The sequence below is a fragment of the Coturnix japonica genome, chromosome 34 (genome assembly GCF_054131305.1).
Source record: "Coturnix japonica strain WE chromosome 34, WE-NBRP24, whole genome shotgun sequence".
In the NCBI taxonomy this organism is placed as follows: domain Eukaryota; kingdom Metazoa; phylum Chordata; class Aves; order Galliformes; family Phasianidae; genus Coturnix; species Coturnix japonica.
The window spans coordinates 6,918,107-6,940,426 of record NC_140696.1 but is presented as its reverse complement, the minus strand read 5'-3'; the positions used below and the strand labels follow the sequence as shown (position 1 = coordinate 6,940,426).

Genomic DNA, 22,320 nt, shown 5'->3' with positions numbered 1-22,320 from the left:
TAGATTAAACTTAAATGGTTGTAAAGCTACAACCAATTTAAGTAACATTAAATGATTGCAAAACTAAAGTCAATTTGATTAAAAATAATGGCAAAACTAAAGCCAATTTGATTAACAATGACTGATAGAAAGCTAAAGCCAATTTTGTTAAAATAATTAATTGAAAAGCTATAACCAACTTGATTAAGATTAATTAACAACATATCAAAAACCAATTTAGTTGCAGTTAAATGATTACAAAACAAAATCCAATGTGGGTGAAGTTAATAGATTACTAAGCTAAAACCAATTTGTTTAAGTGTGATGTCAAATCTAAAACCAATTTCGGTAAGGTTAACTGAACGCAAACCTTAAACCAATTTGGTTAAGAGAACTTAACTCAAAAGCTAATTCCAATTAAATAGAGGTTAATTGACTAACATGTAGCTGATGTGCTGTTGTGATGGATCGTCACCCCCCAAAGCTTTATTGAACGCCTGCATGGCAGCATGGAGCGCTGCATCAAAGGGGAACATCCATCAGCCACAAAATATAAGGGCCCTGAGGAAGAAAAAGAGATAGTTAGATCAATGGGCTGAAGCCAGTGGGACATGAAAATGTAAAATAGTGGGCAAGGCCCAATAATCTGCTACAAAAAACACCAAAATGGAGCAAAAAGTGCAAAAGAAGAACACAGAGAATGCCAAAATGAACAGCAAGACCCAAAAGAGCAGCACAAAACACATCAAAACAGAACATAATACAACACAAAACACTGCAGAGAACAGCAATAGGGACATAAAGGCGCAACAAAATGATGCAGGAAACTGCAAAATGGAAGAAAGCACCCAAGAGAATATAAAAATATTGGGCAAGGCCCTACAAAAGGATGCAGGGAACACTGAAAAGGAGGGCAAAGCCCAAGAGAACAAGAAAAGGAATGGCAAAATGGACTGAAAGCCCAAAAGAATGATGCAATGGATGCCTAAATGGACGGCAAAGTCCAAAAGAAGGATGCAATGGATGCCTAAATGGACGGCAAAGCCCAAAAGAATGATGCAATGGATGCCTAAATGGATGGCAAAGCCCAAAAGAATGATGCAATGGATGCCTAAATGGACTGCAAAGCCCAAAAGAATGATGCAATGGATGCCTAAATGGACGGCAAAGTCCAAAAGAATGATGCAATGGATGCCTAAATGGACGGCAAAGTCCAAAAGAATGATGCAATGGATGCCTAAATGGACAGCAAAGTCCAAAAGAACGACGCAAGGTACGCCAAAATGGAGGGCAAGGCCCAAGAGAATGCCTCAAAGAATGTCAAAATGGAGAGCAAGAAAATCACTCCAAGAAACAACTGAGCAACAGCAAAGACCAAACACAAAGACAACACAATAGGACAAGCACAGACAGCCCATAGGACACCACGGAGTGCAAAAATGAAGTCAAAAACACTAACCTCGCATCTCAGTATGGAACAAGTAAAAACAAATTGCTGTGTGCTGCCCTTACCTGCTGGGCTGAGAGTTACCATCAGCAAAGCTGGGTCCAAGCAATTCAGGTTTCTGTTCCTCGCTGCTCTCATCAGGAGCCGCACATCTCTGTGCTCTGCTGGAACCTGTTGGACACAACATGACAATGAAGGCACTGGGATACAATTAATGTTATTAGGGATATAATTAATGCTATTATGGATATAATTAATGCTACTTTTAAGTCTAAATTTGCAGTAAGTTTAACAATTGTATCGCACACTACAATCATAATTAAAGTAACTTTCACATAAAGCACTGAGCATCACTTTTATGACTGCATTTATCATAACAGACACCTTTAGTATTGGGTAAATATTAGGTAAATATCAGTTCCATTAACAAATACAGGTTACAGTCATTATCATTACAACCCGCATTAAGCCGGGGGAGCAGATCAAGATTAACACAAACAAAACATTAACACAAATCCCAAAGACAAGCAGAACAACCACAGAAAGGCAGCCAAGGGCAAGGCAAGTGCAAAAGAAAGAAGGAAAGCCAAGGGAAACCAAAGCAAAAGCAACAGCAAACAGACCATTATAGGAAACACCAAGAACAAAGGCCAAAGGGAAAACAGCGTGGAGAGCCAAGAGAAGAACAAAGGGAACAAAGAAACAGAGGGCAAGGCCCAAAAGAATGCTGCATAGAACTGCAAAATAGAGCAAGGCCATAAAGAACACTGCAGGGAACATCAAGATGGAGAACAAGGCCCAAAAGGGCACATACAACATCAAGATGTAGGGCAAGGCCTAAAAGAACGCTTCATGGAACTGCAAAACAGAGGGCAAGGCCCAAAACAGCACTGCTGAAACATCAAGATGGAGGGCAAGGGCCAAAAAAAGATCACGTAAAACATCAAGATGGATGGCAAGGCCTAAGAGAACATCACGCAGAACATCAAGATGAGGACAAGGCCCAAAAGAACACTGCAAGGAACATCAAGATAGAGGGCAAAGCCTAAGAGAACATCACGCAGAACATCAAGATGAGGACAAGGCCCAAAAGAACACTGCAAGGAACATCAAGATAGAGGGCAAAGCTGAAGAGAAAACTGCAGCAAACTCCAAGATGGAGGGCAAGGCCCAAAAGGGCACTACAAGAAACATCAAGATGGGGGGCGAGGCCCAAAAGGGCACTACAAGAAACATCAAGATGGGGGGCGAGGCCCAAAAGGGCACTACAAGAAACATCAAGATGGGGGGCAAGGCCCAAAAGGGCACTACAAGAAACATCAAGATGGGGGGCAAGGCTGCAGAGAAAACTGCTTGGAACTCCAACACGGAATGAAAGGCTGAAGGGAATGAAGCACCAAAATGAACAACAAGGCCCAAAGAATGAACAGAACAGCAAAATGAGAACAAAGGAAACACTGCAGGAAATGCTGGAGAAACAGCAGAGAACAGAGGAAAAGAGAATGCAGAAGGATGAGAGCAGATATTATCATTATAATAATGGAACATTACCTTCAATTTCAGTATGGAACAGGTAAAAACCAATTGCTATGTGCTGCCCTTACCTGCTGGGCTGAGAGTTACCATCAGCAAAGCTGGTTCTGGAGCATTCCAGGCAATGCAGGTTTCTGTTCCTCGCTGCTCTCAGCAGTAGGATAGAATCCATGCTATTAGGGAAAGAATAAATAGTATTAGAAATAGAAGAAATGCTATTTCTAAGGTTAAAGGTGCAGTTACTTTAAAATGATATTTTGCACTATCATTAGAATGAAGGTTACTTAAAAACAAAGGGTTAGATTTACAGATACTCTACAGAAAACTGCAATTATCACTAAATTTCCCATTAAGGCCATAAAGTTCCTGCAATTATCCCATAAAGGTCCCTTCAGGTCAACATTACCATGAATGCTGCCTCCCACCAAACCCCATAGAGCCAAAGGCAGCAGAACAAGCACAGAAAGCCCCAACAAAAGAAAAGCAAAGTAAACACCAACAGTAAGGCAAGGGCAACAGTAAGAGAACAGCCAAGGGAAAGCACAAGGGAAAGCAACAGCAAGGAGAGTGGTATGAAACACCAAGAACAGAGGGAAAAGGGAAGGCAGCGTAGGAGGCCAAATGGAAACAGCAAAAGAACACTGCAGGAACAACAAAAAGGAGGCACGGCCCAAGAGAACATGGCAGGGAACAGCAAGATGGAGAACAAGGCCCAAAAGGGCATTAAAGGAGCATCAAGATGGAGAGCAAGGCCCAAAAGGGCACATACAACATCAAGATGTTGGGCAAGGCCTAAAAGAACGCTGCATGGAACTGCAAACCAGAGGGCAAGGCCCAAAACAGCACTGCTGAAACATCAAGATGGAGGGCAAGGCCAAAAAAAGATCATGTAAAACATCAAGATGGATGGCAAGGCCCAAGGGAACATCACGCAGAACATCAAGATGAGGACAAGGCCCAAAAGAACACTGCAAGGAACATCAAGATGGAGGGCAACGCTGAAGAGAAAACTGCAGCAAACACCAAGATGGATGGCAAGGCCCAAAAGGGCACTACAAGAAACATCGAGATGGGGGGCGAGGCCCAAAAGGGCACTACAAGAAACATGGAGATGGGGGGCGAGGCCCAAAAGGGCACTACAAGAAACATCAAGATGGGGGGCAAGGCCCAATAGAACATTGCAAAGATGATCAAGATGGAGGGCAAGGCTGCAGAGGAAACTGCTTGGAACTCCAACATGGAATGAAAGGCGGAAGGGAATGAAGCACCAAAATGAACAACAAGGCCCATAGAATGAACAGAACAGCAAAATGAGAACAAAGGAAACACTGCAGGAAATGCTGGAGAAACAGCAGAGAACAGAGGAAAAGAGAATGCAGAAGGATGAGAGCAGATATTATCATTATAATAATGGAACATTACCTTCAATTTCAGTATGAATCAGGTAAAAACCAATTGCTATGTGCTGCCCTTACCTGCTGGGCTGAGAGTTACCATCAGCAAAGCTGGGTCCAGGCAATGCAGGTTTCTGTTCCTCGCTGCTCTCAACAGGAGCCGCACATCTCTGTGCTCTGCTGGAACCTGTAGGACACAACACGGCAATGAAGGCACTGCCCACATCTGCAGGGAGCTCATAGACACAGCACTCACCTTGGGTTTGGTAGGGAGGGATGTTGGAACCACTGGGGCCCCATGAGACCCCACTGGAACCAATAGGGCCCCACATAAGACCCCATTGGACCTTATAAGGTCAACAACCCAGTGCAAGACCAACCAAGGTCCTGAAATCAAACAGTCTATGAGTCCAGATGAGATGCATCGCAGACTGAGAAGTGGTGACAATGGGGTGCAGTCCGGTGAGCAGAAACACGGCCAACATGGCGCTCCTTTGTAGGAAGGTAGAAGGGATGAGCCCAGGAACCGCTGAGCCGTCGGTCCCACTGCTGTGCTGGGAATGACCACAAAGCGGATCCTCATAGAAGGACCCAGGGCTCATTGAAGCAGGAGGTGATGATGGAGACCCTCATAGAAGGACCCAGGGCTCACGGAAGGCAGGAGGTGACGATGGAGATCCTCATAGAAGGACCCAGGGCTCATGGAAGGCAGGAGGTGACGATGGAGATCCTCATAGAAGGACCCAGGGCTCACGGAAGGCAGGAGGCGACGATGGAGATCCTCATAGAAGGACCCAGGGCTCATTGAAGCAGGAGGTGATGATGGAGATCCTCATAGAAGGACCCAGGGCTCATGGAAGGCAGGAGGTGATGATGGAGAACCAACACGGCCTCACCAAGGGCAAATCCTCATTGACTGACCTCATAGACTTCTATGATGGCACTGATACATCAGCAGATGAAGGAAGACCTGCTGATATCGTCTACTTAAACTTCAACAAGGCCTCTGATGCAGGACCCCACAGTGTCCTCATGTCCAAGTGATGAAGACACCAACTAGACGGGAAGATGATGAGATGGATGAAGAACTGGCTGTAGAAGCGAGTCCAGAGAGCAGCAGCCAATGGCTCCGTGTCCAGATGGAGATGATGATGAACAGCGTCCCATAGGAGCCAGCACTGGGGCTGATACTCTGCAATATATGAGCATAGAATCAAATGATGATCAGCAGTGAAGACCATCACAACCATCTCCTTTCAACCCTCCTGCTATGGGGACAGTACCCAACCACCACACCAGGGTCCCACAGCCTCAAACACCTCTAGGGATGGAGCATCCCAAAGTGACCCATTCCACCCCCAAACCCTGCAATAAAAAAGGGATTGATCACCCCATTGTGAAGGCTGAGCCCTCCATCCAAAGAAAGGAGGCTCTAGATACAGCTCCTTCTCACCCCCATCCATAAGTACTGCTAGGAGCAATCAAAAGGAGAAGACATCAGCCCAGTAATAAAGAAGAAATTCCTTACCCCATTGCAAAGCCAAAGACTCACCATTGACCCCAAAGGAAAGGATCTCCAAGCAGAGTCGCATCCCATATGGCATCCAGAGCTCTAAAGCAGAAAGAAGGAGAATCCTCTCCCTCAATGCTCCCATAGGAGCACTGAGCTGGAACTGATGCTGCCCCCTGCCCTTCCCAGCCCTTAAATACCAATCAAGGAGGGGAGGAGCCAGGCTCCAACCAATCACAGTCCACAGCTCAACGGCCCCCACCTGTGCCCATGGGGTGGGCCCCTCTCCTCAGCAGGTGCCCAATTAGGATGATAGGTCACATCTACCCACATGAAGAAGCTCTTCTGCTCTGTTGCTGCCTTGGACCAAGAGCTGCTGGATGGAGCTCCAGGACTTGGCTTCTCCGCCATCACATTGCTCGGCCTAGAACAGCACTACAGGAGGTGAGTTCTGGCTCTGATACTGGAATAATGCTGAGCTGATGGGGGGCAGAAATGATTGAGGGGGGGATTTTGAGGTGTTTGGGGGGGGACATGGAGCTGATGTTTGCCAATGAAGCTGTATGTAGATGTGGAGGTATCAATGGAGTTACACAAGGAACCATGTTGGAATGTGACGATGAGTAGATGAGGGACTGAAGAGTGAAAAAGGACCCCATAGTAGATGAGAAGAGAACACTTAGCTACAGAAAGGGAAAGGGGGCCTCACTAAGGCAAAGGGTAATTACAGATTTTTAGTTTATGTTAAGGGGGAGCAGAGACAGGGAAATTGATCTAACCCTGCTTTTCTTGGTTTTCTTCTGCTCTAACTCTGCTTTCCTTGGTTTTCTTCTGCTATACCCAGCTTTTCGTGGTTATTTTCCACTCTAACCAGTCCTTTCTTGGTTTTCTTCCGCTCTAACAACCTTTTCTTGATTTTACTCCACTTTAACTCATCATTACTTGATTTTCTTCCACTCTAAACCTGCTTTTCTTGGTTTTTTTCTGCTCTAATCCTTCTCTTCTTGGTTTTCGTCCGCTCTAACCATTTTTTCTTGATTTTACTTAGCTCTAACCCGTCATTACTTGTCCTCCGCTCTAACCAGTCTTTTCTTGGTTTTCATCAGTTCTAACCCTGCTTAGTGGTTAGAGCGGAAGGAAACCACTTGGAATCGGGCAGTGGGGTGACGTGGGGGGGAGGTGATGGGTGTGACAGCAGTGGATGGTGGTGGACAACGGTGATGAATGGGGGAGAGGTTACAGTGGGGGGGGGACAGTGGGGGACAATGGTGGGGTGATAATGGGGTGATGGGGGTAATGGGGGTGATGGTGATAATGGGTGTGATGGTGATAATGGGGGTGATCGGGATAATGGTGGGGGGGCAGCGATGTGGGTGGTGTGAGGGGAACGATGGTGGTGATGGTGGAGGCCCCGCATAACCCCGTACAGACACATAGAGACACATAGAGATAAAGAGCGCTTCATAGAAGCCCCACAGTGCCCCATAGAGCCCCACAGAAGTCTACAGAGCCCCACAGTGCCCCATAGAAGCCCCATAGAGCCCCACAGAGCCCCATAGAAGCCCCTTAAAGCCCAACAGTGTCCCGGAAAGTCGCGGGCGCCATTTTCTAGTGAGGAATAGCGTCACTTCCGGCAAGGTGCATTGTGGGATATAACGCGGCATAACGCGGCATCTGGAGGTCGCCATTTTTGTCATGCGCAGTAGCGTCGCTTCCGGTATGGTGCATTGTGGGATATAAGGCGGCATAACGTGGCAATTGGCGGTCGCCATTTTGAACATGCGCAGTAGCGTCGCTTCCGGTATGGTGCATTGTGGGATATAAGGCGGCATACCGTGGCAATTGGCGGTCGCCATTTTGATCATGCGCAGTAGCGTCGCTTCCGGTATGGTGCATTGTGGGATATAAGGCGGCATAACGTGGCAATTGGCGGTCGCCATTTTGGTCATGCGCAGTTGCGTCGCTTCCGGTATGTTGCATTGTGGGATATAACGCGGCATATCGCGGCATTTGGAGGTCGCCATTTTGATCATGCGCAGTAGCGTCACTTCCGCTATATTGCATTGTGGGATATAAGGCGGCATAACGTGGCAGTTGGCGGTCGCCATTTTGATCATGCGCAATAACGTCGCTTCCGGTATGTTGCATTGTGGGATATAACGCGGCATATCGCGGCATTTGGAGGTCGCCATTTTGATCATGCGCAGTAGCGTCACTTCCGCTATATTGCATTGTGGGATATAACGGGGCATAACGTGGCATCAGGAGGTCGCCATTTTGATCATGCGCAATAGCGCGACTTCCGGCAAGGTGGATTGTGGGATATAACGCGGCATATCGCGGCATTTGGAGGTCGCCATTTTGCTCATGCGCAGTAGTGTCGCTTCCGGTATGTTGCATTGTGGGATATAACGTGGCAATTGGAGGTCGCCATTTTGGACATGCGCAATAACGTCGCTTCCGGTATGGTGTATTGTGGGATTTAACGTGGCAGTTAGCGGTCGCCATTTTGATCATGCGCAATAGCATCACTTCCGGCAAGGTGCATTGCGGGATATAACGCCTCATTTGGTGGGCGCCATTTTGTTCGCAAGCAATGGCGGCTCTTCCGGCGGAGGGGATTGTGGGATATCTCTGAGACCGCCTTCTTATTTCCGGTTCCGGCTGTGGGGGTGTGCAGCTCGGTTTCCGGCTGTCCGTTTCCGGTGTTTTTGCCATGGGTTGCGGGGGGTTCCGGGGTCCCGGTTGGAACCGGAACCGGCCGCTTATTTACAGCGGGAGTCATGAGGAGATGGGGGAGGAGCCAGAGGGAACCCGGCGCCCCATAGTGACCCACTGAGCCCCATAGAGCCCCACAGTGAGGCTATAAGGGTACGCAGCGCCATTTTGGGGCCAAATCCGGTTTTTTTTATGGGGTGGTTACAATAACGTGCTGTTGGGGGTGATGTTAGGAGATATGCGCCAGTTTTAGGACGCCAGTACGCATGCCCCAGTTTTAAGTCGCCAGTACGCATGCTCTAGTTTTAGGACGCCAGTGCGCATGCGCCAGTTTTAGGAGGCCAGTGCGCATGCGCCAGTTTTAGGAGGCCAGTGCGCATGCGCCACGACTGCTCTAATTCCCGAACGGTTTTACGTACGCGCTTCTTACCGAGGTAACGCTCCGTAAGTAAAGGTCACTCAGCAAAGGTCAGGATCCGGTCTTCATTTCCACGTGTTTTAATAATTTAACAGGTTCAGCCATTACACAGCAATGGAATTCTTCAACATTTACAAAGGTTCAATCACTTCATTTTGTTGGAATTAGGTCATTTCATTTCCATTTCTTAAATAACTACAAGTTTCTGTTTTTTTTCCCTCCAAACAACCTGGAATTCAAATAAACCACCAGCAAACGGCGTTAAGATGCAGGAGAACAAAAAGCACACAAAGGGAGCGGTGCTAATTCAGGTTTAGCAGCCAATTGGTCCGGTATCTACAAGCAAAGATGGCACAGAGCAGCCATGCTGTGTACAGAGATCTGTGAGTATCACAATACATTCAGTTGTTTGTCAGTCTGACACCAGTGACACTGTTCATTCCATGACACTGTTCATTCCATGACACTCACCATGAACTGGGGGCAGGGAGAGGAGAAACAGGGCAAAGGATCCCAGGAGCAAATAGCATCCACCAGCAGCCGAGCATCGCAACAGACCCAGTAACAACCCTGCTGTGGGATCAGCAAACATGACTCAGAGCAGCTGCCGTAAGAAGTAACAACAAAGATAAAAGCGTTTAAACACACACAGCTCCATGTACCCAGTTCAAGAGTAGAAACAGCACGAGCTGTTGGAAGCTTTCTTGATGTTTCCCCCTCCGCTGCACTGTTTCCTGACCAGCTGAACAGTCTCCGCTCCTTCTCCCCCACTTCAGCCAACTGTGTCTAAAGTCACCTTCAACTATTTCAGCATTTGGAAGGTGTTCACAGGTGCAGTGGTTCAACTTGTCCTCGACTCCACCTCTGCAGAGATATATCACAGTAAGATGTATTCTGTGGACACCACATGAGGCCTCTCCCAAGCCCTCCAACCATGTCTGTCCAGTCTGTGCATTGCAGTCGGTTTCACAAATTCAGAGAACATTCCATTCACAAGCATGTGCAAACATGGACGTACCCAATCCTTCTACCCTTGAGTTGGGCAGCCACCGAACCTTCCCTCCAAGTATCAAGCCTCAGTCAACATCTATCACATTAAAGCTTACAACAAGCCAAAGCACCGATGGTTCTGCAGGCCCCTTCGTTCATGCATGTTTTTCTCACTTTACAAGGGTACAGAAAGGCAGGCAGATGTCAAGGGCTTTTTCAACAGGGAGATTCTTAAAGGCCTTGCCAAAACATGGAGAAGAGAGCACATCCAGACAGAAATACAGTCACAAATAGCTAGAGAAATCTGTTTTCTTCAAAGAAGTGGAAATACACAGGTAAATTCTACTAACTCTCTTTGTCCAACACACCACGAAGGGGGGGAAAAAAAAAAAAGTATACTTTGGTTTCATTTAATAGTCCCTCTTTTTTCCTATGTAGCCAGCAGCAAAATGTAGCATTTGGAACACAGGCTCACATAAACAGGCTGAACTCTGTGTTCACGTTCACCACCTTTCCGCTCCTTTTCTCCACACCATTATTTGGTCAAGGACCAATTTCATTAAGTGCAAATATTGAGGCTACCCTGAGACTGCAACCTAAGAATGGGAGATCATTGGAGTCTAAAGAGTAAGATGACACACTGCATAAAATTGCTATAAAATCTACAGAGTCTGAAGTGGCAACAAGGCGAGGGAATGAATATCCACACTAATCTCAACAGGTGGAGGCAGATTTCAAACTTTTTTTAAAAAAAAAAAAAAAAAAAAAAAAGCACAAGCAGTGATTAAATACAGACAGACCTATTTTAGCTGTTTTATGAAAGAAAACTCCATGAGACTCTGTTGATAGTTTCTGGAGGCTGGACACCTATGTGACCTTCCCTTTCACTCAGAAAAGAATGTGACAAAAGAATCATTTCCTAGGCCAATAATCACATCTCTTTGTGGATTTGTACCTGGCTTCCAGTAATCCAGCAGATTCACACATGCTCATGTAGCCAGGAAACACAAACTCAGTCACCTACTACTTGAAGGACAAAAAAACCCAAAACTTTGCAATCGGGAAAGGAAGCCACGTACAGATATGAAGATTAAGGATGAATGCATTAAACCAAGAACGTACTGAACAACTGCAGACAACTGACCTGTTCTCCCTTACCCCACCGTCCCTGAAATGCCATCTTATCTAAATACTCTGAAAAATAAGATGCACTTACAGAGAACATTTGGTAGAAAAAACACAGGCTACAATATCAGTTCTGCACTGTAGAATTTTAAGAAGAAATGTGGCAGAAAGAAAACGAACACAGACACGTGAGATAATGTTTGGGGGTGCACCCTGTCTGAACTAGCAAGCTACCTACCCGGATGCAAAGTTCCACATCCAATTTACTGCCCACGATAAAGAACACCACCAAGAATTGGAGGTTAAAAACCACAATCACTGTCATGCATCATATGTGCCATTCACTCTATGGATGACAGCACAGGATACTCCGAGATGATTCTTTTGAGACATTGCTGTAGTTCTTTTGAAAGGTCAAAGGTAAAATATCAAAAACAGTAATTCCACTTTGGAGCAAGCACATCCGGGAGCCCACAAAGCAGGAACAAATTCATTATGATGCACAGCCGTATTCTAGAAATAACCTATTTAACACAGCTAGAAAAACCTCCTTGGTTCCCTGAGGCCAGTGAGGAACTCCAGTTTGTGCTTTACTTCCAGCTCTTCTATTGCATCCTTCCTCTGAGGCTGAACAAACTGTTCCTGTTTAAGATGACATAAGTGTTTAACAGACGCAAACCTTGTTGGCATTTTGCAGAGTGATCCAACTTGCCACCAAGGGCAATGCTCACTATCTCTCATAGCTGTTCTTACATTAACATTCCAGAAGCGCTGCTGGGAGCCCTGGGCACTTGCCACAAGCTGCCCCATGCCAAGATAGCTCCCGCTGCTAATAGTGTTAAAGAATGCATCAATATTAAATAAGACTTATAGAAGGTCCAACTGTAAATCTGTAGGAAGAGCCATCAACCCTTCAGTTCAAAGCCATCTGAAACACAAAGCTTCAAGTGATCCCACTAGAGAGGTTCTGCTGTCAAGGCACAACCAGCACATTTCATTCAAAAAACCCTCAAACTTACCTGGGAAAACAAAGAAAAATATGAGTAATGTTAATGACAGAGGGACTTTGCAAGAGAGAATAAAAACCAAAACCAGAACCAAACGTGTGATACATCACTGACCCAGAGAAGGAAGCCTACACCAAACCAGAGGTTACTAGGGCTTAGCTGCAGACAGCCAACCTCCCAAAGTGGTGAATCAAATAAATTGATTTTCATTATTCTCACTGAATAGCAAGCTCTGTGACATCTGCATTGCATCAAGTTGCACAGAAAGCCCCGTGGGCCCAGCCACAGTACTGTGCTGACATGTAAGGAAAGCAAGAAAAAAGGAGACAAGACACAAAAGAGCTGGGGAATGGCAAAAAAAAATTCCAGACCTTGAAAAACAGAGAAGAGTTTCCTGCTCAGCCAGCTGGAACAGTCAAATTATAAGGTCCATTCAACCTTGAGAGGAACCAGCAGATCAAAAACAATGAATGAGGTAAATGAAATATACCAACAGCCCATCTCAAGATACACTTGAACAGAAACGTTGAGCAAGAGAACTCAGTCTGGCCTAAGTGATCTATTTTCTGAGGCTTTCTCCTCCCTTTTGCTCAATTTCCTCAACTCCACAACCCACAAAACAGAAAGAGCTTCCGTGTTCAAACCACCTACTCTGACAGGGTACATCTTTTCCTCAGTAACACTCATCCAGACTGGGCCTCTGGGAATATTCCTAATGCATGCACCTCACCAAACTGGAAGAACGTTCATTGAGAAGGGCAGTGTTTACTCTTGTGCAAGCAGTTCATCTTCCCCCAAGCGGCTCTCCCTCAAGAAACACCCACTGCAAAAATGCCCCTATTTTAAACACAGAGAATGATATTGTTAAGAAGCAGAATATCAAACACCATCAAGAAAGGCTCTTTCTATACTTTTCTCTGTGAAAATGCGTCAGCTCCTCACTTGAGATGCCACACAGCTCGAGGTTTCATATCATGCTGCTCTTTTGCTGGTATTGCCATGTTTCTCACTTGTCCTACTCCAGTACATTATTGGTCATTAGTGCCAAGACCCATAAGAGAGCGAGGCCATGCACAGTGCAAGACCAGATGACGGCCTCTGCCGTCCTCCAGCAGAACTCTGCGGAAGCCCCAGTTACGTACAAGGGTTCCACTTGTACAGAAGACAGCTGGTACATGCATGCAGCAAGGTCTCTTCCCTGCTCCAGAACACGAATACTGGAGGCAGCAGCACCAAAAGCAGCAACCAAACCTTGCAAGGACTCCATCTTCTACAGAAAACTTGCCTAATGCTTAAGACTTCCTCCTTCTTAGGGACACCTTTCTTCATCAGTAGAGCACAGAAAGCAGGCTTCCTCAGCACCTTCTGAACCGGAAGCCATTCCAATAGGGGAACGGCATCTCATTCTGCTCACAGTACTTGGGCCAGGAACGCACCATCCCACAATGCAGCACACATCTCAGTCAGGCAACAAGCCTCTGCACCAAGCAAGAGCAACAGGTGAATGGCTCATGACCACACCATTCTCTCTATCAAAATTCAGGAAGGTTACAACCCACAGCTCTTGACAAATACAGATACCTTAGCAGTTTCTCACTTTTTTAAGTGAGGCTGTCACTTGAAAGATCCCCCCCCTTTCGAGGAAACACCTGGAGAAGCTGGACAGCTGCAAAGACAGAGTCACTGCTGAAGCTCCTGGGTCCCCAGTGGGGATTAGTATATCAGCCAGGTTTTTTTGAGAGAGCCTAACAGTCAGAGAAGGCTGAGCAAAGGCAGTTAAGCAGCCTCAGCCCTGGGTTCACGACCTCTGCTGCCAAACAGCGTCAAGTACCAGGGTGTCTTCCTTCAGCCAAGGATGCAAGGAACTGGACTGCAGGTCACAGGTACCAGTGGAGTGGAAAGACGAGAGAATAGAAGGCAATTTCTGTTGAATCCTTCCAGCTGGTTTCTCCTTCATTCAGTTCTCACCTGTTGTTGTGTTGTCGCTAGTCTTAGGTTTGGATTTAGATTTGAAGGAGAAGCGTTTGATGAGGCGGTGGGAGAAGCTGCCAGCTTTCTTCTTGGTGGCAGAACTAGTGATGACATTGGACAAGTCATCGTGTGACTGGCTGAGACCAGCTTCCTTCTGCTTGCTCTTTCTCCGGAAGATGAGTTTGGTACCACTCCGAAGAAAGCTAACTGCAAAGACAGGAAGGAGATGGCAATCACAACAGTATCCTGCCCTGGCCAGTCTCTGGGCAACAAATGCACACTGTTATCTGACCACTCTCAAACAAGAAGCCATCACCCCAAGCAGCAAAAGCACATAGGTTGAGTCCTAGCTTCCAACTGCAATTCAGTCGGATTTAGTTTAGAGGAAGAATAGCTACTGACAGGCACTTGTCTGATCTGCAAACTCAGAAGCCAAAACACCATCTCAGGAATATGCAAGCTTCAAAGGTCTCAGCCCTTTCTCAAAGACAACAAGTTGACGTTAGCTACCAGTCAACAGTTTACCCTCACCTTTGTGATCTTTCAAGCTCCTCGTCTCGAGGGCTCCCGTGGAGCCAGTTTCAGACTCGACATCTTCCACAGATGGTCTCTCAGAGATGTCAGATCGCGTCGTCTCATCCAGCTCCTGACTGGCTCTTTGTTCTGATGGTGACGCTTCCAGCAGCTGTGATGATTCAGTGGAATCATGCACCTGGTCAGATGCACACACTGCCACAGTATCCCCATATCCCGTGGCCTCCATGGATGCAGCATAACCCAGAGAAAGTGCCATTTCATCTTGAGCAAGAGGTACCTGAAGGATGTTAAGAGGGTCAGACAGGAAGACAAGATCTAAAGGGTTGCATTTATCTCCAGTTTTAATCATTGGTGCTAGAAAGCACAAACATACAACGGTCACTTATTTTTTTTTGCTGAAACGTACCAGAAGATACCCCATTCCATTGCATTTTGCAATACCTCCCTCATTCCCATAAGAAAGTCCCAGGATAACTCAGATTCTCCATGAGGTTTCCCAACTGACTACATCAACAGTTTCCCCTTCTGCCATGCTTTGTGAACCTCCCATGGCAGCTGCCCTGCAGACCGACCAGGTAACCCTGACGCTTGCCAGGAAAGAAGGACAAGCTGCAAGAAATCAGCAAAAGGGCTCTGCTGAGCCAAGTCCTCTGCAATGGGATCTTTCTTCACCATTCCCTACAGGACAGGATGGTTTCATACACACATTCCTAGAAACAGCCTCCCAGACTGAAAGTGGAGACCTCTAACTGCCAGACACCTTGGAAACTCCTGAGATGATCAGCGTGCTACGTTTTGTTGGGGTCTTCTTGGCAGACTTATTTGTCTCAGTTAGCTGCCTGATTGCAGTCTCAGCCACTGGATCCAAGCCATTGGGCATCATCTGGCTGTCCCCTGAGCACAAGAAAGAAGAAAGATACCAACACTTGAAGCAGCATCCTTCAGCACAGGCAAGAGGTCACTTACTGACCACAATGCTTTTAATGGGCTACTGCACGTACGGTGCAATACATGGCAGCAGATTAGTTTGGCAACCCTCATTCAGACAGCTGCTTTCTGAGAAAGGCTAAGGAATATCACTGCTCCACTAAGAAGTCTGTTTTAGAAGCACTTACGGCTGCTGCTGGGCATGGTATTGTGAGGGCAGCTGCTTTCCAAAAGCAATGTTGTCTTCTTTTCTGTCACTTCCACCTTGGATGGTGACCTTGAAGGTGAATCTTCACAGTGAAGGAGCGGCAGACACAGAGACAAAAGTGGACGTGAAGTTCAGGCAGCTGCATCACATTCTCACGGCCCCCTACACACACAGCATCACACACACACACTTGCACACAGAGAACATCTGCAGAGGCTGCCGATGTGAGGCTTTGAAGCAGTCTAGTAGTAAGAAGCCTATTGAAATGACACGCAAAGCAGCCCTGCCACAAGTCCTTGTTTATGCTGTTTCCCAACCCTACCTCACTAAATATCCAGCACTACATTCACCAAGACATTCGGCCGAGACTGCGAGCAGCAACAACTGGTAAGCAAGGTCAACAGGTTTTCAGGCCTGTATTCAGTACATAGAGCACAACTCATTTAGCAGTGAAGAAAACAGAGTAAGAAAGCCAAAATGTTTAGTCCAACATCATGCAGAAGTCCCACCCTCAAACAATGTCAGAGAGGCTCAGCCCTCTGATATCTCTCTCCAAATATGGGGAGATATATCAATATGTCAGTTCCCTCCCCTCAGTGCTACCTACTAGTCTCCAGACAGCAACAAGACAGTAACCTGAAAGCCAAAAGCACCATCCACCCACTTCATACTTAAGATGCAAGTTCATAGCAAACACAACTTTCAGTAGCTGAACAGCCACCTGTACGAGACTCCTATCTCAGCGCAGCCTCACCCAGCTTACAGTCCACCTTGGGTCGGGACTGAATTGTCGTGACAGTAGTCACAATGGTGCCATCGGGCATGATGGTCCGGTCCATCTCCACCTTCTTGGTGGGGGTGATGCTGGTATGCAGAGATGTGGCATGCTGAGCATTCAGAGATGCGGAAGAATCCTGGTATAAAAGCTACAAAGAGTAGAACACAGCTCAGAAGGGACTACCCTCCTCCCAGAATGAAAGGCAGACATACAAACGACAAAAGCTACCGCTCTGGGCACCGAGGAGCCATCCTCGCTGTAATGTCTGTTGAATGGAAGGGAAGCTCAGGGACTAAGGGTGAGGTGACATATTATCAGCCTAGAGGTCTGTTAGTCCCCTACAACAGGCTCAGACCTAATCGCTTTGGTTTTCAGCTATGGACTCACATGACAAATATTTCTAGAGTGTGCACTCACGGAACTTATGAAGTCATCAGCTCACCTCCAATACAATGGTAGCTTCAGCTGCCAGCGGCTGCCCAGCTCCTGAGGCCAGCGAGCAGACCTGTCTCCCAGAGGGCTGTTTGCCCAAAGAATCAAGCAAAAGAGTAGTATGTGCCAGCAACACACCTGCAAAAAAAAAAAAAAGAAAAAAGGGAAAAACAAACCACCACACAACTTCTCAGCACCTCAGACCTTTCCCAAGGTCCATCTGCTTTTGGAAACTAGACCCACGGGACATCAAAAAGCAGATCCCCTTGATTCCAGTTGTTTCCACATTCAGCAGAGGAGGCCCTGCTTTGCTGATCTACAAAACAAACATTAGATAAGTTGTATTTTTGTAGCCTCTGCCAAAAACAGTAGCTGCAACTCTCTGTACTCTGAGTACAAGTCAAAAAAGAATTAAGAGCCTCTGCCCAGTTCCTTCAATACACGTGGACAAATCTCTGCATCCCTCTCACTGCTTCCAGGCAAGAAAGTGCAGGTCACGGGACCCTTTAACTAAGGACAACTGACTCGAGAGTGACTTCACACACAGACTCGTACAAAGTTCGATAAGGAAATCTCTTGAGGAATTTGTAACACATCATTCCAACGTAGAAGAATCACAGGCTCAAAGCACAGCAAGTTCCTTAGGCAGTTTTTGTCACCCCATCTTAAAATCTATTTTTGGTTTCCCATACTTACCTTCCCCTTTGCCACTGTTCCCTAGCACCTGTAGCTTCAGCTCCTTACTTCTGGGTCCTAACTCGCTGTTGAAATACAGACAGAAGAACCAGTATTAGGCGGTCTTTGAAGAAATGCCACAGAGTATACAAGTTCATTTAATAAGTTCACTTATTAACAAGTTCATTTAATATTTTCTTCCCCTCAAATTGCCTTTCCAAAGCTCTGAAATGTGCGTCTTGTTTTGGAGGCCTCAAGAAGAAGCAGCATGGTGAGGAGAATGTAAGTTAATGTCCCATGCTGGGCTGCATAAGCTTCCAGAGCAAGTTAATAAAATTAAATTTAAAAAAAATAAATAAAATTATGTCTAGAAATCTAAACGCTCCTGCCCCTGCACTCCACACAATCAGCACTTCCGCCCATCCAGTTAAAACACACACCATACAAGGAAGCAGGAAATACACATGCAAGCTGGGGCTGATTGCTACTATTTGCAGCCCTGCACACGAACACACAGCACCCAGCATTACAGACACCACGTCCACACTGTCTTCATCAGTTACTTCAGAGTGGTGAGGACACAAAGGGGTCACACGTAGTCTGCCTTTACTGCAGCTGCCCGGAGGATGGCAGACACTTACAGAAGAAGCTCTTCATTCCACTCCATCTCTGCAGCAGTGCCTGCACTATCAGCTCTCACTGGCCTTGTCCGTTTCTGCTGAGGGGGACTGTCTAGCTCTGCAACACAGCATATCTCCCCAACTCCTGCAACAGAGAAAGAGAGCACATATGCACCTGTAAAATCAAGGCAGAGCTCAGACATGCATATTTCCATTTCAAGACAAACACCCACTTGCTCTAACCTTGCTACCCCCACACTTGCCCTGCTTCAGCTTAGCAGTATTTTCACATTTACCTCCATTCCTCTGTGAGCATAAGTTCAGCACACGTAGATTCCGGAGCAACAGCTTTGGACCCAGAGGGGCTTCTACTACACTGCATGGAGACTCTTGGGTCACCTTACTGCTGGATACCTGAGGAATCATGAGAGGAAGACTGATGACTTACCATTTGCTTTTCAGCAGATAGCAGTAAGACGCACAACATTTGTGCTTGCATCTCACAAATGGTCCTCACAGGAATATCCACAATGCCACCTAGAGGTAGTACAGATTCCACAAACTGTCAACCTTTAGTGGGCCCCTGTGTCATTTCAGACATGAAATTTAGGGTAGACCGGAAAAGAGACAGATAGGAATGAGCCTTCTGACTACTAGAAGGGGGAACCAAAGGCAACACGCCAAGGGCCTCTCCCACCAATTCCCTCCACTCCCTGCGCCACAATACCCCAGTTATTGTCAAGGATGCGACTGCTGTCTAGAAATGAGCCTCAGCCCTTGAATTCCTACATCTAAGCCCCCCAAAGCACTTCAGGGTACAGTTTACAAGGCACAAGAATGTTACAGGAAGAGAACCTTACTGCGCCAGTTGCTGCTGTGCAAGCCTTCAGATTCACCATCATGGCTGGCTGTGTGCTGACAATAGTATCCTCAATTAGATCCTTTATGGTAGACAGATCCGCTTTCCCTTCGTTCTTCACTCCACAAATCCAAAGGAAATGCAGGAATGTCATAACGAGGCAGACAGTTTTTCTCTGTATACAGCTCCAACTGCCTCTCAAGCCTCTATGATGCTAAGCAGCCCTTCTCCCACAAATAGCCTCCCACATTCTCCTGTCCTCTACACCTCCTCCCCAGTGCTTAATCGTTGCTGTAATAGTTACCAGCAAAAACAGGCTATATAAGCAAGTTAAATTGACCCTTTACATCTGTAGTCTCCCTGCTGCAGTTTGACAATAAAGCCTTTGAGGTTTGCCACATCCTTGCCACCTCATGTAATGATACTATCATACTTTCCTAAAAGACAAATTCCTACATCCGCTAAGAATAAGGCAACAATTTCAATAAAACTAACACCAAATTAAAAACAAAACAAAAACTGAGTTGCAAGCACATCCGTGTTTGGCTCATCGAGCCACAAGTACTCCTGTGTTCTGAACACTTTACAAGTCCAAAAGGTAAAATAAAATACTCCAACTCATTTTGCAGCTCCACAATTGGCAACAGTGGTAGAACCTACATAGACAGAAAGCATGTTTTGCTACGTAGGTTCTATTCAGAGTTCAGATGTTATGCAAAACTCAGAAAGCTAGTGTCAGAACTGCTTCAGCTCTCTTTAACGCGTTCCTTTAGCATAGGCGAGCTAGTATTGGTTCCAGAGTGAAATAATCCCCTCCTTCGCTCAAAAAGGGCCACAGTAACAAGCTGCTAACCTCTGCCCTCTGCAGCAGCCTTCTTCATGGCTGGACACCATTTCTGTCCCTCCCCCTCTTCCCTTGCTTGAGTCTAGCCTCCCTGTTTGCTTACCTCATAAGGCTGAAGTCTTGGAAGAACTGTTAGATCCAAGTCTGGTCTGTCCTTGAATGTCCACGACACCAGGAGACCCTGATTCTGTATCTCCTCCAAGTGGATCTCCACCTGTCCCAGAACAAAGACGCAGTCAGAAACACTCTGTTTTCATTTGGCGTTTCTTGCCCTACTTCACCTTCAGCAACTGAAAGGGCCTACCCATTACTGGTAAACTTAGACAGAAAATTTGATTAAAGTTTTCGAGAACAAAGACATTCCAGAACAACTTTCCGACTGCAATATCTGCAGTAGCGTGGGACTGGCCTCATCCTGTGGAATTGCTCTTAATTCTACTTGAGAGAAGAATGAAATTCTGGAGAAGCAAATCCAACCTGAAAGCAACTGTGGAGTCACCAGCCATTGCAATTTCAGATTCTTTTTCTGAACAAGCAAACCAACCAACTTTTTACAACTATTACCTCAGCCTGCAGCAGAGCCAAAGTGACATGATACGTGTCCACAGAAACAGCAACTGCAGACTGCTGGGTTACAGAGACAGGGAATTTCACAGCTTCAGCTGACAGATGACAACACAGCACCTACAGAGAAAAGGAAATCAATAATTTTTTATCCTTGCTGAGACACAGATTGGAGATGGAAAAATCTGTAAAAGCAACAAGCAAGGTTAACCTACTGAGGCAAGACAGAAACATCAAGCTGCCAGCCCCAGTTCTGCTCTCTAAGTATGCCATTTAAAACTCCATACGTAAGCCAACAAGGAACTATCAGTGACAAAGGAGATCTCTTCCCTGCAACACAGTGCCCTGATACTCAGGCTCAGCATCCTTACATTAGGCTTTATCAGATGGATCTCATCCGCTGCTCTCACAGAGCTCACCAATGTATAGTCCAAGCTGCAATCTCTGAATCAAACTATGGACCCAGCCCACGACTTTCCCCCGGGTTTACCACTTCCACGACATGGACATCAACAATCCCCATACAAGACTGACTGCAGAGAAACCCCACATGACACAATTCAGAATAACAAAGCCTTACCATGCTGTGGCCCGACTGGCCCTTGCACGTCACACCACTTATATTTGCTGCTGGTGGCAACTGAGGACCCTCTTCAAATGTGATCTGGACTGAACTCTACAAAGAGAACTCTGTTAGCTCCCAGCGGACAGGGTATCTCAGGCAGATTTAGAGAGGATGGGCAAGTCTAACATGGGACCCCAGAGACGTTCTAGTCCAATTCCATGAATCCAACCAGCACACAAACACGACCACACTGCAATTCTGGCTTGTCCAGAGTAAAGAAACCCTATCTCTGGTTCAGGCTCACAAACACGCAGCACACCGAGCGCTTGCTCCGGACAGTTCAGTGCAGACTATACAGCCCCTGACAAGCGCTTGGCGAGGTCTCTGCCTTCCTCAAAGCCCGCAAAGGGGGGACGGCGCCGACCGACCGAATCCGACGCAATCCCCCTCGGCTGCACAACGCCCCCGGCCCCGCCCGGCCCTCAGTTCACCGGCCCCCGCCGCACCCCGCCGTACCCCGTGCCGGCGCGCCTGGCCGTTGAGGGCTCGCACCCAGGCCCGCTGCCACTGCTCCCGCAGGGACCGGAGAGAGAGCAGCGCGGCGAGCAGCGCCCGGGCCCCGGCCTCCTCCGTCACCGGCACCCGCCGCCGCGACGATCGCAGAGCCGCCGACCGCCAGTACTGGAGCAGCCAGGCCGCGACGGTGAGCAGCGAAGCGGCGAAGAGCAGCACCAGCACGGCCCAGCCCGGATCCGGCCCCATGTTGCTGCGCGTTGCCCTCACGGCAGCCCGGGAGGCATGGCGGGCGGCCGCTGCCCGGCCCCGGCCCAGCGGTTACAGCCTCCTGTCCGGTCACACGGAGCGCAGGGCCGCCCCGGGCCCGATGCCGCGGTGCACGTGGGCCGAGCCCGGCCCCGCAGCTCCCCGGGCCGGCAACGCGCAGCGGCACCGCGACCCGCGGCACGAAGGAGGGCGGCCGCGCCGGTTCTTCCGGTGCCGGAGCGACGCCTCCCCGCGGCCTGGGGCGGCCTTGGCGGGACGGCGGTGTGCCGCTGCGCTCCGCTTCCGTTCGGGTCTGCGGGTCTGCAGCCACCAGCATTTATGTCCAGACAGCCTCGTCGCTGTCCGGAGCGAGGCAGAGAGTAGAGTGAGGCGGAGAGTGCGGCAGGGCTGGGCTGTCGGATGAGCCCGGCCCTCTTCCACCTGTGCTGACACACAC

General features: G+C 47.5%; 2 protein-coding genes and 1 long non-coding RNA gene across 12 annotated transcripts; all 3 read right to left on the bottom strand.

The window, feature by feature from the left end:
* Positions 1-392: 392 nt before the first annotated feature.
* Positions 393-5,067, bottom strand: LOC146755297 (uncharacterized). 2 transcript variants are annotated; one of them, XM_085526207.1, is made up of 5 exons: positions 4,610-4,819; positions 4,435-4,540; positions 3,031-3,132; positions 1,492-1,597; positions 404-540 (listed from the first exon to the last, which is right to left on the bottom strand). In XM_085526207.1, exons 1-4 carry the CDS (start codon positions 4,683-4,685, stop codon positions 1,564-1,566), a joined length of 318 nt encoding a protein of 105 aa, XP_085382333.1. In that variant the 5' UTR covers positions 4,686-4,819; the 3' UTR covers positions 404-540; positions 1,492-1,563. The 2 variants fall into 2 exon arrangements, with proteins under 2 accessions (XP_085382332.1, XP_085382333.1); XM_085526206.1 differs by lacking the exon at positions 3,031-3,132 and having other exon boundaries at positions 393-540; positions 4,610-5,067.
* A 349-nt stretch (positions 5,068-5,416) lies between these two features.
* On the bottom strand, positions 5,417-6,215 carry LOC116654369 (uncharacterized). The gene is made up of 3 exons (XR_014938298.1): positions 6,126-6,215; positions 5,906-5,965; positions 5,417-5,545 (listed from the first exon to the last, which is right to left on the bottom strand). It is a non-coding gene; the product is annotated as an uncharacterized LOC116654369 (long non-coding RNA).
* A 2,848-nt stretch (positions 6,216-9,063) lies between these two features.
* On the bottom strand, positions 9,064-22,301 carry C2CD2L (C2CD2 like). 9 transcript variants are annotated; one of them, XR_014938292.1, is made up of 15 exons: positions 21,618-22,068; positions 21,117-21,212; positions 20,537-20,656; positions 20,076-20,186; positions 19,130-19,243; positions 18,566-18,683; positions 18,291-18,414; positions 17,671-17,735; positions 17,218-17,290; positions 16,985-17,112; positions 16,519-16,690; positions 15,745-15,846; positions 15,390-15,523; positions 14,624-14,906; positions 12,871-14,299 (listed from the first exon to the last, which is right to left on the bottom strand). XR_014938292.1 is itself a non-coding variant. In XM_015883801.3 (14 exons), the coding sequence occupies exons 1-14, from the start codon at positions 21,861-21,863 to the stop codon at positions 14,079-14,081; spliced, it is 2,034 nt and encodes a 677-aa protein (XP_015739287.2). In that variant the 5' UTR covers positions 21,864-22,301; the 3' UTR covers positions 9,064-14,078. The 9 variants fall into 9 exon arrangements, 4 of the variants coding, with proteins under 4 accessions (XP_015739287.2, XP_015739288.2, XP_085382319.1 ...); XM_015883801.3 differs by lacking the exon at positions 17,218-17,290 and having other exon boundaries at positions 9,064-14,299; positions 21,618-22,301; XM_015883802.3 differs by lacking the exons at positions 17,218-17,290; positions 19,130-19,243 and having other exon boundaries at positions 9,064-14,299.
* Between the last annotated feature and the right edge of the window lie 19 nt (positions 22,302-22,320).

Bases quoted from the DNA above. Each gene is read 5' to 3' on its own strand.
- LOC146755297 (XM_085526206.1), bottom strand. From the start codon at position 4,936: ATGAGGATCCGCTTTGTGGTCATTCCCAGCACAGCAGTGGGACCGACG. The intron at 4,541-4,609 runs GTGAGTGCTGTG...TGTGTCCTACAG, and splicing joins CCCTCCCTACCAAACCCAAG to GTTCCAGCAGAGCACAGAGA. The intron at 541-1,491 runs GTAAGGGCAGCA...TTTCTTCCTCAG, and splicing joins GGTAACTCTCAGCCCAGCAG to GGCCCTTATATTTTGTGGCT.
- C2CD2L (XM_015883801.3), bottom strand. From the start codon at position 21,863: ATGGGGCCGGATCCGGGCTGGGCCGTGCTGGTGCTGCTCTTCGCCGCT. The intron at 20,187-20,536 runs GTAATAGTTGTA...GTTCTGGGACAG, and splicing joins TGGCTCTGCTGCAGGCTGAG to GTGGAGATCCACTTGGAGGA. The intron at 14,907-15,389 runs GTGTCTGGCAGT...AACATCCTTCAG, and splicing joins TCATCTCAGGAGTTTCCAAG to GTACCTCTTGCTCAAGATGA.